Source organism: Pogonomyrmex barbatus, unplaced genomic scaffold (genome assembly GCF_055798465.1).
Source record: "Pogonomyrmex barbatus isolate J1 unplaced genomic scaffold, ASM5579846v1 scaffold17, whole genome shotgun sequence".
Classification (NCBI taxonomy): Eukaryota; Metazoa; Arthropoda; class Insecta; order Hymenoptera; family Formicidae; genus Pogonomyrmex; species Pogonomyrmex barbatus.
The window spans coordinates 3402957-3418316 of NW_028297113.1; the positions used below are offsets into that span (position 1 = coordinate 3402957).

Consider the following 15360-nt stretch of genomic DNA (forward strand, 5'->3'; position numbering starts at 1 on the left):
AAAAGTATATGAATTTACGCGGTTCCTGTTCGAAAGTCTCGATTCTCTCTTTGCCGCGCAAAACCTACGAACGCTCGAGATAAAAAGAAAAAGAGAAGGACGGAAGAAATGAATTGCGACAAGCGAACTTATCGATAGGTGAGAGCGTTCTCTCGAGGGGCGACGCGCCTCGACGATGATTCGAAATAAAGATCGGAAGCCGCGCTTAATCGGTAGATAAACAATTATCGCGGATAAATCGATTGTGAACGATACACGACTCGCGCGCGTCTAATTCTTCTTTTTTCTCTTTCTGGAACGAATGAACTAGCAGCTTTGCGACTAGATCGATTGCACGAGTGAATTTCTACGAGATCATAAGGCGGACGGACGCCTCTACGTCTTCGCGTTTCATCTTTCCTTCGTTTTTGAAAATTTTATCGTTATCTACTTTTTTACGAGGCGTACATAAAAAAGCTGTGTCAGGTCGCACGATAAGCGTCTCTCCCTCTTGAAACGTCTTTGTTCCGTCGCGTACAGACAACCTAACGCTACTCGTAAGTAAATTCCGCTCCGTAACATTACACCTCTATGCACGTCATTGTAAACGAAGTCTAACGGCCGCGAACTTCGCGAAGTCCAGAAACGCGCTCTTATCTCTCCTTCTTGTATATCATCGATGTAAAGCGCATTTCTAACTTGCAGCCTTTAACCGCGACCAATTAGAGGCCCGCCCGCTATCGGGGGAGGGTAGCACGTGGCAACCGGATAATTGGACGTGATGGGATCGAGCGAGTCAAAAACATTGTATATATATATATATATATATATATATACGTATACAATCGTCGGGAAACATGACTTAAAACGCGACGCCACGGTGTCCGCATCGTGCGATTCCGTCCGTCGTTCGTCCCGTCGAGACGGCCGACTTTCAAGGCTTTTTAGCGACGGACAGGCCGAACGGGAGAGCAGCGTTTTATCTTTCGCCCGTGCTTATGCGTCCCATCGATTATACGCCGCGTCGGATCGTAGCGACAGAGAAAAATCATCGAATGAATCGCCGACGCGGTCGAAGTTCAGGAACCGTCCCGGGATCCGCGATCGGCGACGAACCGCGACGGCCGCGGGATCGATCGCAAGCGGCAAATATTCGAAAATGCGTTCGGCGCACACGCGGGAACGCGTGTGCATTCCAAAATCTTCCGTTCCTCGTCGTCGTTTCTCGAGAGCCGTCGGTGAACGTCGGCCAAGCTCGTATCGGTGAAATCGCGTACGAAGGGGAGGGGGATGAGCTCAGGGCAGAGAGACGGAGAGACAGAGAGAAAGAGAAAGAACGCCAAGAGCGAGATACAGAGAGAGAGAGAGAGAGAGAGAGAATGCATGTGCGTGTGTATGCGTGAGGTCGAGGGCAGCGGGAAGAGGGGGGGGAAACGGGACTCCCCTCCCTGCGAGCCCACTCGAGCCATTCGCTGCTATCCGTTGATCCCCTTCCTTCCCCGCCGCGTCTCTCCGTCACCGCACGTCACTGTTTCCCCTTTCTCCACTCCGCCCTCCTTTCTGCTCCGGCCTTCTCTCTCGCGCGGATCGTGCGGCGCGCGCGGACCTGCCCACAGTAAATGCGAGGCTTCCGTTCGGTGAGTGTATATTGCGAGAGAGTGCGTAGTAGGCGCACCGTATACAGACAGTTCTTCGCACCTCGGCGACGAGGACGAAGACGACGTTGACTACGTCGCCGCGGTCGTTATCACTGAACGGATCATCCCCGAGGCGTCGACCATGCCGCTAAGTATCGGCGTTAACCTGCGGGTGACCGGCCACTGTAATCAGGGCGGTCGCAAATACATGGAGGACATGTTCTGCGTGGCGTTCCAGCCGACACCGGACGACAAGGATCTAGAATACGCGTTCTTCGGGATCTTTGACGGCCACGGGGGCGGGGAGGCCGCTACCTTCGCCAAGGAGCACCTGATGGACATCATCGTGAAGCAGAAGAACTTCTGGAGCGACCGCGACGAGGATGTGCTACGGGCGATCAGGGACGGATACATGAACACGCATTACGCGATGTGGCGGGAGCTTGGTATGATGACGATCGCTTGTTTCGCTCGCTCGTTCGCTCGCGCGATGATCCCCTCAATCTCTTCGAGCTATCACGCGAATTTTGAATTTGACATCGGTAATACGGTGTACGGACCACCGCAGCGACGGCGGCCCCGAGAATTTCTGTCATCGTCCCGCGTATTTCCCCCACCATCATCACCGCCGCCGTCGCGACTAGGCCTGATTAGGTTAGAGTTTAGGTTATGTAATCCTTCGAGTTAACCTGAAAATTTGAATTTGAAAAACGGCGGGATGAATGTTTTCTCTACGATCGCAATCGTGATCGCTTCTCACCGCGAATCTAGATTTCTAGCGGCGGTGCCGGCGCGCATGCGCGCGCGTAAAGCTTAACGGTCGCGTCGATCTTGATCGCGAGATCATGCTTTGTATCTTTGGCGATATCGTATCGGGAGTATATATCTTGAACTAGTATTGTTTTTTTTTTTGAGCAGATAAATGGCCAAGAACCGCGTCCGGACTGCCATCCACGGCTGGGACGACCGCCAGTATCGCGTTCATACGGAAGGGCAAGATATACATAGGTCACGTGGGAGATTCCGCTATCATCCTGGGCTATCAGGAGGAAGGTGATCCTCAATGGAGGGCGAAAGCATTGACAAAGGATCACAAGCCCGAGAGCGGACCGGAGATGACGCGTATACAAGAATCTGGTGGAAAAGTAGTTAGTAAATCTGGTGTCCCGAGAGTTGTATGGAATCGACCTCGCATCGGACACAAAGGGCCAGTTCGAAGATCCACTCACATGGACGAAATTCCGTTTCTTGCAGTAGCCAGATCTCTAGGTAAATATATATTGAATATCTTTCAAGTTTAGTTCTAGTAAATTACTAGATTGCATGCAAGTTAATGTGAAAAATAATATGTGCCATTTTGTGTATGAACAAAAAAGTATAAATTAAAATTTGTTTCAGGTGATTTATGGAGTTACAATTCCGAATTAAACACTTTTGTTGTTTCCCCTGAGCCCGACGTGAAGGTTATTCCAGTTGATGTCAAATCACACCGTTGTCTTATTTTCGGTACAGACGGCCTATGGAATATGTTATCGCCGCGAGCTGCGGTAGCTATTGTTCAAGCCACAGACAGGCACAATGAAAAACATTTGATAGCTTCTCAGCAGACTGGTAATGGAGTAAGTTTCACGTTACCTTGTATCACGTTATTAATTATATGATCATTACAATGAAAAGATGTTATTAATTTATATGATAGTTTGTTGACAATTTATATATAAATGTAGCGAACTATATACATTTTTTTGATAGCAGACTGATTTACAAATGTGGATAAATCCCTCGAAAAGTCTTGTGGATCGTGCATTGGAAAGGTGGTCATCAACGAGATTACGAGCAGATAATACTAGTGTTGTAACATTAATGTTGGATCCATCTGGACCATGTCGCAGCGAGGTAAGAGAGCTCATATTTGTATTTTAAAAGATCAAAATTTAATATAATATGCGTTAATAATTTATGTAAAATATTGATAGTATTGAAATAAAATATCTAGTTTTTATTAAATTTGGAGCAATGAGTGAAGAATTTAGGAAAGCTTAATTGGAACATTTTTATTTATGTTAAGGTACTGTTCAATCAGAAAAAGGATCGCGTTATACATCATGGAACATACACACCAACTACAACAAAAGAGCCTGAAAATGTTGAAGCAATCAGTACAAGAATTTCATCACCGTGCATGTCAATATCGTCACCAAGCGCTTCCACGGATCTAGATATTGATTCCAAACAACCGGACTCATCGAATGGAAACGAAGAGACTGTTGATCAAACGTTAGAATCGGCGACAGATTCATGTCTTGAAAAATCAATTTTATCAGAAATTGATGCTTTTTCGGAACCACGAGAGACCGCGTTAGATAAGAGTATCGAGACTACCGATGTCGGAGAGAGCATTCAGGTCGATGAAGTCTCCTCCAGTCAGATGCTAGAAGAATCCGGAGAACCAGAAAGTAAAAGAGCGAACGGGAGCAATTTGGAAAAATCAGAAAATGTGGAGAAAGAAAAAAAGCAGGTAGCTGAACAGAATGAGAGCGAGAAAAATGATAATACGCAGATTACGATTCAATCGAGTTTAAAATTGAACAAATTCACCGAGCCTAAAGAAAGCGCAACCGATACAGGTATGTCTAATGTGACCCGACAAGCTACCTTTCCCGGTGCGAAGGGGGAGGAGTCGCTTCAACCCGTCCCCCTCGTAAGTAGATTACGTCGAAGTGGTGGTATTGTTCCTGTCAAGAGTAACAGTTTCGACAACGGCGAGGTGAAGAATGGCATTTTGAATGGATCTAGACATAAGGAGCACCCTTTATTTCCTGCCGGGTCGGACATCAGAACGATAAAACGCCGACATAGTCTGAGTTCGTCTCAGAACCAGAACACTTTTACCGACGTCACGCCAGCTCCGGATACAAAAACTTATGTGAGTGTGAAGTCGCGGTACAACAGGGTAACTAAATCGTCGATCGCGGGAAACGCGACAGCAGAGGAGACGATAAAGAGCACGTCAAAACGAACGAGTAGCAACTGCGCCGTAGGCGGCAAACGTAGGCATAGCACGATCACGCAAGCATCAGTCTCATCGGCTGGAGTTGAGAATGCTTGCGCGCAACAAGAACCGTGTGCGAAGAGGAGAACGCGCTCCGAGGATCATCGACAGAATCCCACGGATGAAAACGATCCGGCCAATCAAGCGATGGAAAATGCCAGTGGCCGATTAAGTTGGCCCACGTCGGATGGTCGACCAGATTCATCACTAAATGGCGTTACCCTGACGACACTCTCTTCGTCATCGAACACGTTCCAACGTAGAAGTTTAGGCAAAAAAGCTACGCCCGTTAAAGCTATTAGGAGATCGTCCATTAACGGTTCAACACGACTGCAACATCTAAGAGGTACTTTTGGCCTAAGGGATTGGGACCAAGGAAGAAATAATCGAACAAACAATTGTAATAATAGAAGGACGTTAAATAGGACAACAGTAACGATAATTGGTCCTACAGATACGACGATACCACAACGATGGTTAAGGTTGGTTTAATTATGTAATATTCTTTTTAGAAGTTCAGGCTTTCTCGCGACAGCCATATTGAACGTTAGAAACGAGAAATGATATGTAATCAAAACTTTGCAAATTTTAGTTTTATTGTTTAATTTTTCCTTAAAAATATTTTCGTAATCTTAAAACTTGTAAAATTCATAGGAAACTGAGACATTTGTCCGATATGTTACATAGTAGTGCAGAAAAATTCTTGAAATAATAAGTCATTCTTCAGCCATGCCTAGCTATCACTTCAACATGGTTAAAAAATAATCTTTTTAGGAATTTTTCTATATTTTTACGTAATATATTGAACAGATGTCTTAGTTTCCCATGAATTTTATATAAGTTTCAAAATTACAAAAATATTATTTTTAAGGAAAAATTAAACAATAAAACTAAAATTTGTAAAGTTTTTAATTGCATGTTATTTCTTACTTTTGATGTTATAAAACCGAGTTGGTTACTCGATTAATGAATAATTTTTATGATATATTTAAATGAAATCTTGAGTATTTATTTTATGAGTATTTATTTTATTATAATCGATTAAAATAATATTATTTATTAATCGATATTAACGATAATTAAAGTAAATGGATTGTTAAAACAATCTGATGCATCTTCTCAAAATGCATTGCATCTTCTCAAAATGTATTCCATGAATGTTTTTTTTTTTTTTTTTATTACATTTTATTCTTTTCTATTTCGTTTAGATCAGATACAATGGCGGCAACACCTGTAAAAACATTACGTTCGCGTAACGTAGACATCACTGGACATACAATATCTGCACAATTAGTTCACCAATATGGAGTAGTGAAGCAAAATCGATTGCCTCTACCAAACAAGTTGAAGCAGCCCGCGAGCAGTGGATCATTGCAATCGAGTAGAGTCAGGTCTTCCTCGTTGTCCGCCAGTAAACTTAAACAAGCAAACGGTAACAGTGGCAGCGTGAGTACTTGCGCGACCATAACTCCCTCGACCACAGGTTCCACATCTGGTATAGCTAAGAAAGTTAAATCACCGTATAATCCTAGTGCTCGATCTCTGAGCACGCGATCTCGAATCAAACGTCTCGGAAAGTAAGAGGATAATCGACGACCCGTAATTTGAGCAAAATTCGTGCGTTTCTTAGGGTATGACACTCTTACCCTTCTTTTACTATCTGTAAATTATTTAGTTATGGTATGAAAACAATTGTTACATGCATTTTATGTTTTTTTTTTTTTTAACTTCCTCACTTTCATCTTTAAAGCATATTGTTTTTAAATTGAAATTCTAAATGGGATTTGAGCATTGTAAATTATTCTTTATTTCGTATTTGGAAATGGAATGAGATCAAATGCAAATTAATCTAAGCATGTAGAATTATTTAGATATATGTTGAAATTTGAATTTTGTCGCATGATGTCGCGATCTATCTACCCATCTGTTTATATATCTATTTGTGACATTACTATTGATTTGTCGAATATATTGCTTGTATTTTGTTATTGGCATTATTTACATGGACCTTTTATGTTTATATACATAGAGTGCATATACTTTATTTTAAAATATATTATTACAATGGAAATAAATTGCTGCGCTCTCCCATTATATTTATTAAACACAGTCATTAATTCCTTATAAAAGATATCGTTATATCATTTAGAATGTTAAAAGAAATTGAGCTAGTCATTCTTGAGAAGGCATCATTATATCCAAAATTCTTTATATAATTTACAAGACTGTGCTTTCGCAATTTTTAAAGAAAGATATTACATCTTTCTCTTATAAATGCAAACTTGTGAAGTGTTCTTACATTTAAGTCAATTGGCATGTGGAAAGCACGGTTGAAAAATGATATTTTGAATTATATCACGAGAAATTCATGATACAAGAAAAAATATTCCCGATCTTTTGTATGCTTTCCAATATTTGAGTAGATTAGCGTAGAACAAATATCGCGTAGAACAACAAATATGAAAGTATAAATACGGATGTATGCGTAAGATAGTCTGACAATAAGAAGGTATGGATGCGTATGAAGACACGAGTCTGTGTGCATATTTCACATTTGCACATTCACAGTGATAACTATTGTTTGCGATCTTTGGCTTGAAAAGGGCAGCCAAAAGCGTTAGGGCTGAACATGGAACATGCACGGCTCTTAACTGTGTGTACACGAGTTTTCCTAGAAATAATTTCCCCCCTTCATCGATTCCATTTGACGATCATAGTCTTCGAAGATGGCTCGGAAAGAATTTACAAGTCAAAAAGGACATTGTATTTAGAGAGTACGATTAAACATTAAGCTAATTTCTAGTATGTAGGATATGCAATCACACTGATCTGCCTTGGCCGAGTACGGAGTGGTTGTTTGAAGAATTATAGAATTATGACAAAAGAGAAAATTAATTGGTAATCTTTATTTGCAATTGCACCAATATTGATTCTAAACTACTACATAGATAAACATGTGTAAAAAAAAAAGAATTTTCGGATTAACTTTTGGAAAAAAATTCCAAGCGCATTCGTCTTAAATAACGACTACTCTGTACGAAGCACCAAACGACTGTTTTATTATGCGGTATAAAGTTTAGATTATATTTAAAGCACAGATATAGAAAACAATCGAGGAAATTAAATTTCTGTCGGTACGGACAATTGTACAACAATTGTGTTCCAAATGCAAACGTGCACTATCATACATTAGTGATCTAATAATAAGTCATCGAAGATAAAAAAGATTTATATCTGACATATATATATGTGTGTGTGTGTGTGTGTGTGTGTGTGTGTGTGTGTGTGTGTGTGTGTGTGTGTGTGTGTGTGTGTGTGTGTGTGTGTGTGTGTGTGTGTGTGTGTGTATATTAATGTCAGAAAATTATATAAAAACAGTGTATATAATCTTCTACATCAGCCTTTCACATAGAGTTATCGTTTTAACTCATGCAAAAAAAAAATGAAAGTTTAGAATGAATATATCCATTTAATTTCGTTAGATATCACGAACGCACGTTCGCTCCGACTTTAGCCTTTGTTTATATTATATTTTAGTTTATATTTTATTTTGGTTTATATTTTGGCACATATATGTTTGTGTATTATTTTCTTGTCTCAATTTATTTCTGCGTTTAGGAAATATATTTTCTGGGAAGTATATTTTCGAGAAATTTGACACAAAGGAACGGTAACAAGGAAGAATACATATATCTCTTGAAAAATATAGAAACTTTATACGTTTCTAAGGAGAAGAAAAAAAAACAGGAAAGAATAAAGAGAATATTGATAGTGTAAAAACGTTAATCATATATATTTATCGATATTACTTCGACTATTTATTAACTAGCTTTTAAAAATGATTCGATTTCCTGTGTAAATAAGTTCGTGCAGATAATATATACATAGAATGTCGTTTGGGAGCTATTTAGTGATAGAAATTATCACCGAAATAATCACCGCGAGATGACCGTATCAACGACAAGATAGAGAAAGGGAGGAAATGGCTGAGACGCGTGCCTACAATAGTTACCACTCGCAACGAGTACGCGTGCGTGCGTGCGTGCGTGCGTGCGTGTGTGTGTGTGTGTGTGTGTGTGCGTGTGTGCGTGTGTATGCGTGTGTATGCGTGTAGATAAGGAGTTATATTCTCTTATCTAGAAAAAGATTTCGAAACTATTGCGAAGGGGCAGAGCCAAGTTACCGAGAAGACAGACATATATGTTAATCAACGGCGAGGATTTATTTTAAGAATATTTATCCTTCTTGGTGCATGCCCATAGGTCTTACACTACATGTAAATACAGTGTTAAATAGTCGTATGTATAAATACAGAAGAGAAAAACTGTATAGATGTATAGATGGAATATTAGGTGATTACGCCGGGGGGAAGAGAAGCAAAGCGCACCGGTATTAGCGTTCACTCTGTTAACAAATTGCAAAGGAGGCGGGTGTATCTAAGTAAAATCGAATCCTTATTTCTGCGCGCTCGTAAATTTATCATTTGTTACACACAACATCGTAGAGATATGATAAAACCGAGTATTTTTTAAGAGAATGAAATGGATTTTAAGAGAATGAAAAAAGTTTATGGCGTGAACGAGAGACGAGGGTGGGAGAGTTTGTTAGTGAGAGAAATATTACATAGCGATTTATCTCAGGTTAAGAGAATCGTGGGGGAGTAAATATCGGGAGGTACTCGAACAAATGTGTGATCACGTTTATATAATCTGTATATTTTAATTAAATAAACTGAAATATATAAATTCTATTATTGAACCGATACTTACGATTTTTTCTGCGACAATCTTTTCGGGCCAGCGTCGCTTGTGAAAAAACTTATTAAATTTCTCGATGAATTTAAATGAATATGAAAATTATATTAAATTTAATTATATTGTTTTGATTTATTAAATAAAATCTAAAATTTTATGTATATCTCCGAACCTCAGCAACCATTTTGCTAATGGAGATTTATAGATCTTTTGTCTATTAATTATATAATTATTATAAAATTTTTATCAATATCAAATTATTTCTAAAATTTTATAGATAATGTTTAACAATTATGCGAACATTCTTAAATATATTGCTTTTTAATAATTTTTCAAAAGTAATATATCGTAGAGATATCATTAAATAGCCAACTCCGAATAAACTTATAATAATTGAACGTTAATATTATCAATTGTTAATATAAATTTATCTTTTATAAAAATATTTAATAACTTGTAATATTAAATTCGATTCATTATTATGTAAGTATTTTATATAAATAAACATACATATTTACAGTATAATAATATCGTTGTGTATTGTAAAATTGTATTTTTTTATAAATATAAATAATAATTCAATTCAATTCGGGAGTCTTATACATATCAGGAATCTAATTTTTATAATAAAATTTTTAAGAATTAAAAATTAATTATTAGTTTCAAAATATTAATACTTGTTAGTCATGTTAAGTAAATTTTTTGAAGCACAAAAAAATTTGAGTTATAGAAAAAAATTTCCATAATTCATGGATTTTTAATTAAAATTGGTAATACATATTTGTGTTCGAAGCGAGCAAAAAAGTCTCTAGATGACAGGTCTCATTTTCAATCATAGTTCATAAAAAACCAACCTAATCTTTGATCCGATTCGAGAGTAATTAGGTTATGTGAAGTTCGTGATGATATCTGAATGTAAACACTGAAAGTGTTAATTGGTTGTAACGTTAATTTGGTTGTTAAAATTAAATTATTATTAACAAGAATTTATGACATTTAATTGCTTTCCAACATAAAACTCGAAAAGATTGTGATCATGGAACCGGACGAACGGAAGAATGATTCCGTAAGTTCTCTCCCTGAAGATGCTCCTGTGATTAAGGATAATGTTGATACAAATAATGGAATAGAAATTTCTAAGTCACAAGCGTGCAGTGAGCCGAGCACTGAATCTTCCCAAGATGGGACGGATGATAAAACAATTTCGAAAGAGTCAGGATTTAAGAAACCGCTTCTCCTTATCGGTCCCAAACGAGGTAAGACCGGAAAAATTCGAACCATGAACAACAACCCAGTTTTTCCACCATCCGAATCGTTATCCGTAAGTAAGGAAGCTACCGAACCTGCTCATCCGCAAAATGATGCTGACGCTGAGGATAAGACCGATAAACCAACATCAGATAGTTCGATGGAGCAGAATGTCCCACCTGAGGCAAGAAACATTCCTATACCATATTTAGAGCCAAAATGGGGAGGAAAACCAGACCAGGAATATAAATTGGAAGTTCTCAAATCAGGAATGATTATAGAGAAGATCGATTTGACCGAAAAAAGTTTTTATTTAATAGGCAGACTACCTTCTTGTAACTTATCACTCGCTCATCCAACTATTTCAAGGCATCATGCGATAATTCAATACAGAGCAATAGATGACGAGAAGAATTCTAAAGGTTTTTATCTATATGACTTGGAAAGCACGCATGGTACATTCTGGAATGGGCATCGTATAAAATCAAGGACCTATGTTCGGTTGCAAGGTGGTCATATGATAAAATTTGGTTGCAGTCAGAGAAAATATATTGTGCAAGCTCCACCAGAAGATCAGGAGGAGGAATCTGAACTGTCAGTTACTCAACTCAAGGTTAGTTTCATTCATAATTGATTGAATTATATATCGCATAATTAGTTTATTGCATAATATTTTGCTAATTATTTTTATATTTCTCCAAAAAGCAAGATTTCCAAACATATTTGTGTTTGTAGGAAAAACGAATGGAAGAATTGCGCGAACGAGAGATTAAACAACAAGAGGAAGAAGAAGCAGAAGAGAAAGCAAGACTGGCAGCGGAGAACGAGGGTATTGATTGGGGGATGGGAGAAGATGCCGACGAAGAAACGGATCTTACAGAGAACCCTTATGCTTCTATGGCGGACGAAGAGTTATATCTAGACGATCCTAAAAAAACACTAAGAGGCTGGTTCGAAAGAGAAGGATATGACTTGCAGTATGAAGTTGAGGAGAAAGGGATAGGCCAATTTTTGTGTTGGATAAAGTAAATATAAATTTTAAAAAAGAGTATATTAAATAATACAAAAAAATATATTAAATAATAATCTTTTTTTACATATATATAGTACTTTAATTTATTGGTTTTTTTCTTTTTATTTATTATAAAAATAATTTTAGTTTACCTAAAGAATGTTTCGGCGGTCGTTCCATGAGGGCAGAAGCTCTTGTCAAAGGGAAAAAGAAAGAATCCGTTGTCCAGTGCGCTTTGGAAGCCTGTAGAATTTTAGACAGACATGGATTATTGAGACAAGCTAATCATGGTGATATATAATATGAAAATTATATTTATATACGAATAAATAATATTTTGATTGTAACTAAAAAATTTTATTTTTATTTATTGATAAATATTGATTACAGAAAGTCGAAGAAAGAAAACAAGGAACTGGGAAGAGGAAGATTATTATGATTCGGATGAAGATAACTTTTTAGATAGAACGGGAACAGTAGAGAAGAAACGTGAACAGAGAATGAAGTTGGCTGGAAAATTTGAAGAAAAAGTAGAGACGTATAGTTCACTGGTAATGTCACTTTTTGATCTATATTTATTTATATTTATATAAAATGTGCGCGCGCGCGCGCGCGCGTGTGTGTGTTTGTGTATGTGTGTGGCTTTAATTGGACATCTTATTAATATTATTTCAGACTGAGAAGCATAACGAGATTTTGAATAAAATTTCACATTTGAATAATCGCTTAAAAGAAGCACAGGAGAATATTACTAAAACTGGAGAATCCAATGAGGATTCATTGGACGCCTTTATGTCTAGTTTGAATACATCTACTTTGAGTAAGAGTGATATAACAAAAATGAAAGTGGAGTTGCAAAATCTACGTAGAGAAGAAATGAAGCTTATTAAATTAATAAACCTTACGAAGCCGGCCAATTTACCACCTCTTGTCAGTCAAGTGCAAGCAGAAGATAGCAAGGCAGATCAACAAAAATCAAAACTTTCCCTGAGAAAGATTTCTCAACTTGAACGAAGAAGAAAACTTTTTGAGACAAACGTAAGTAATTTAATTTTGAATCATTTTGCTTTCTTAGTATACAAATATTTTATTATTTTATTATTTTATTTATGATAAAATAATAATATTCTTTTCAGAACAAAGACGGTTCTGAGAGAGAATCGTCAACTTTAAATAGTAATAGTACTATGGATAATGAAGAAGAAGAGGAAGAAGAAGATGATGAAGAAAAAGAAAAAGAAGCTAAAGAAGATAATGCAAAAGAAAAAGAGGAAAAGGATATAAATGTACATAAATTCGAATGCGAAAAATCTACATTATATAAGAATGAAATTGAATCAAATAATAGTTTGACAATCGATGATAAATCATGCATGAAAGGCGTTAATCAGGATATGGAAGCAAATAAGCCTATTGCAGATGACAAGAAACGAAAAAAGGATAGAAAATCGGAGAAATCGAAAAGTATAAAAAGACAGTACGATCAAGATGTCCACTCGGAAGATTATTCTACGTGGATACCGCCACAAAACCAATCCGGAGATGGAAGGACAAATCTTAACGATAAATATGGATATTAAATTAATGCTAGCGTCACAAGAAAAAACAATGTAAATATTTGTCAAAAATTTAATATTACCATACATGGTAATACACAAGGGATTATTTATTTTTTACATCTAAAATATATATAATCTCAAATGTACATATATACAATTTTTTTTAAACATAGAAAAATATTTTATTTCTATCTTTGAATTTCAAAATGCTGCTTTATTTAAATTTTTAAGTATTAAAAAAAATGATTATTTTTTTGCTGAAATAAAATGAGCTCAAGTGCTAATCAACTTAGTTTATTTTCTGAACAAACCTCATTTCTACTTCGCTTCGATACCATGAATAATGGGGGCTTCAGGTACACACATCTGACAGCACTGTGTCGTTTCTTGCTCCATCTTGTGGCTCCATAAAGTGGTTACTGCGAAAAGCTGAACTGTCAAAACTTTGGACGATCAACGTCAATAGCAGTCAAGAGTTGATGATTTCGTATGGAGTCATGATATATAGGTTAACATTTTGAAAAATTTCATCTTGAACACATAGATGAACATGGAATACGTCGACAATTCGAGCTACATCCAAAGTAGTACGTATTCTACCAATACGCATATCTGATGCAAGTCTAAGCGACTAATGTGATTATTGTATTTACACTTATTATCGCGGTTATCTTCGTTTCTCGTGTCTCGTGGAGTAAACGTTATTACTTGCAAAGTGACTTCGCATTTCATGTTCCAGTTTGGGCTCCGATAGCCTCTGTGGGATGGTACATTGTAGGACTCGGGATTATTGCGATATATACGTTTCCACATATTCAAGAAAGATACAAAAAATGGAAACTCGCAAAAAATCAGCGAGATGCTGCACTTGGCAAGAGTAAGTTAATGATTTATTTCAAGATTATTCTGCTAATTGCCATTTTTAAATTGGTGTGCTGCCGGAGATTAATTTTTCCAAAAAAAGGAAAATATTAAGCACAATTTATTTTGTTCGACGAATAATATCTTTAGAATATAATATTCTTATGAAAATAAGATCTGTTGTCGAGAACTTCTTTTTTAATTGAAGAAAACACTGTAATTATCATCCTTACATAGTTTTTAAAAAAAAGATTCTTAAAATTTAGAGTGATTTGTCTAAAAGTCATGGTAATCATATTAAAGATACAAATTTTTATTTAGGCACTCAATAGTTCTTGCAATTCCGTTTGCCATATAAATGCATATAACCTGTCTTTATTGATTGTATTTAGAGACTGACGAATTGCCGCAGTTGTCAGCTAACGTGGAACTAGCTCGACAAAAATTGCAAGAAGCATACGACAAGAGTCGTGTCTTAGCGCAAACCAAGGAAGAAGAGGTATTTTTTATTATATGCGTCACTCAATATATTATAATATATGTTTACACTTATATTTCTAAAATATAAACTGGTGCAATTTTTTATATAGGAAAAAGAAAGAAAGAGGCAGAAGGTCTTGAAATTATTGGAAAACAAAAACGTAGGTACAAGACTCGGTCACGGCACTGACGACGATATGCCTGGTACAAGTACAAGTACAAAATCAAAGTCATTAAAATCAGGTAAGATTCATGCCACTGATTATATCTCTAAGATAAACTTGAATGACGTAATATCACACATGCTTCATTTGCAGAGTATAATCCTTTAATGGGTGATAATACTCGTGGATATCGTCCTCCAAAACGAACCTGTTGCAAGAAGGGTGGATGTGGTTAATCATAAATTTATGAAATCTCAAAAAACTATTGACATTCTTATAAGAGACTTAAAAGAAGATAAAGAGAGAAGAAAAATCATGAGATCGAATAGGTACATTTGAATTATAATGCTTAACGACTTTTTACCAAATAAGTAATTCAGTAATTGTTAAAAAAAATTGATGTATGTATAAGTATTAATTTCTGTGCAATTCTAAAGAATTAATAAACTAAAAGATTGATTTTATAGCAAATTAAGATGTAGATTTCATATACTTTTACTTAATTACTTAATAAATCGTAATAAATTCTTTAAGGTTCCCGTTTATTCACCAAATATATGATTATTAATTAACAAAACAAAAAGAGGGCTTTTAGTATATTTTGTGAGTCTATT

At 36.7% G+C, this 15360-nt stretch overlaps 3 protein-coding genes across 4 annotated transcripts; all 3 read left to right on the top strand.

Moving 5' to 3' along the window:
• The first annotated feature begins 936 nt into the window (after positions 1 to 936).
• On the top strand, positions 937 to 9426 carry Pp2C1 (protein phosphatase 2C). Of its 2 annotated transcripts, none has more exons than XM_011645199.2 (6): positions 937 to 2062; positions 2535 to 2885; positions 3015 to 3235; positions 3369 to 3512; positions 3685 to 5150; positions 5877 to 9426. In XM_011645199.2, exons 1-6 carry the CDS (start codon positions 1759 to 1761, stop codon positions 6247 to 6249), a joined length of 2859 nt encoding a protein of 952 aa, XP_011643501.2. In that variant the 5' UTR covers positions 937 to 1758; the 3' UTR covers positions 6250 to 9426. The 2 variants fall into 2 exon arrangements, with proteins under 2 accessions (XP_011643501.2, XP_011643502.2); XM_011645200.2 differs by having other exon boundaries at positions 1642 to 2062; positions 3372 to 3512.
• An 848-nt stretch (positions 9427 to 10274) lies between these two features.
• On the top strand, positions 10275 to 13525 carry LOC105431169 (kanadaptin). The gene is made up of 6 exons (XM_011645198.3): positions 10275 to 11283; positions 11406 to 11695; positions 11830 to 11972; positions 12073 to 12233; positions 12358 to 12720; positions 12819 to 13525. Exons 1-6 carry the CDS (start codon positions 10459 to 10461, stop codon positions 13260 to 13262), a joined length of 2226 nt encoding a protein of 741 aa, XP_011643500.3. The 5' UTR covers positions 10275 to 10458; the 3' UTR covers positions 13263 to 13525.
• A 107-nt stretch (positions 13526 to 13632) lies between these two features.
• LOC105431168 (uncharacterized) lies at positions 13633 to 15217 on the top strand. Its single transcript, XM_011645197.3, has 5 exons — positions 13633 to 13828; positions 13981 to 14118; positions 14495 to 14601; positions 14693 to 14825; positions 14900 to 15217. Exons 1-5 carry the CDS (start codon positions 13786 to 13788, stop codon positions 14980 to 14982), a joined length of 504 nt encoding a protein of 167 aa, XP_011643499.2. The 5' UTR covers positions 13633 to 13785; the 3' UTR covers positions 14983 to 15217.
• Positions 15218 to 15360: the final 143 nt, after the last annotated feature.

Coding starts and splice junctions, on each gene's coding strand:
- Pp2C1 (XM_011645199.2), top strand. CDS start 1,759: ATGCCGCTAAGTATCGGCGTTAACCTGCGGGTGACCGGCCACTGTAAT. Junction 2,886..3,014: donor TGCAGTAGCCAGATCTCTAG/GTAAATATATAT, acceptor AATTTGTTTCAG/GTGATTTATGGAGTTACAAT. Junction 5,151..5,876: donor ATACCACAACGATGGTTAAG/GTTGGTTTAATT, acceptor TATTTCGTTTAG/ATCAGATACAATGGCGGCAA.
- LOC105431169 (XM_011645198.3), top strand. CDS start 10,459: ATGGAACCGGACGAACGGAAGAATGATTCCGTAAGTTCTCTCCCTGAA. Junction 11,284..11,405: donor TGTCAGTTACTCAACTCAAG/GTTAGTTTCATT, acceptor TTGTGTTTGTAG/GAAAAACGAATGGAAGAATT. Junction 11,973..12,072: donor ATTGAGACAAGCTAATCATG/GTGATATATAAT, acceptor TATTGATTACAG/AAAGTCGAAGAAAGAAAACA.
- LOC105431168 (XM_011645197.3), top strand. CDS start 13,786: ATGAACATGGAATACGTCGACAATTCGAGCTACATCCAAAGTA. Junction 14,119..14,494: donor AGATGCTGCACTTGGCAAGA/GTAAGTTAATGA, acceptor GATTGTATTTAG/AGACTGACGAATTGCCGCAG. Junction 14,826..14,899: donor ATCAAAGTCATTAAAATCAG/GTAAGATTCATG, acceptor CTTCATTTGCAG/AGTATAATCCTTTAATGGGT.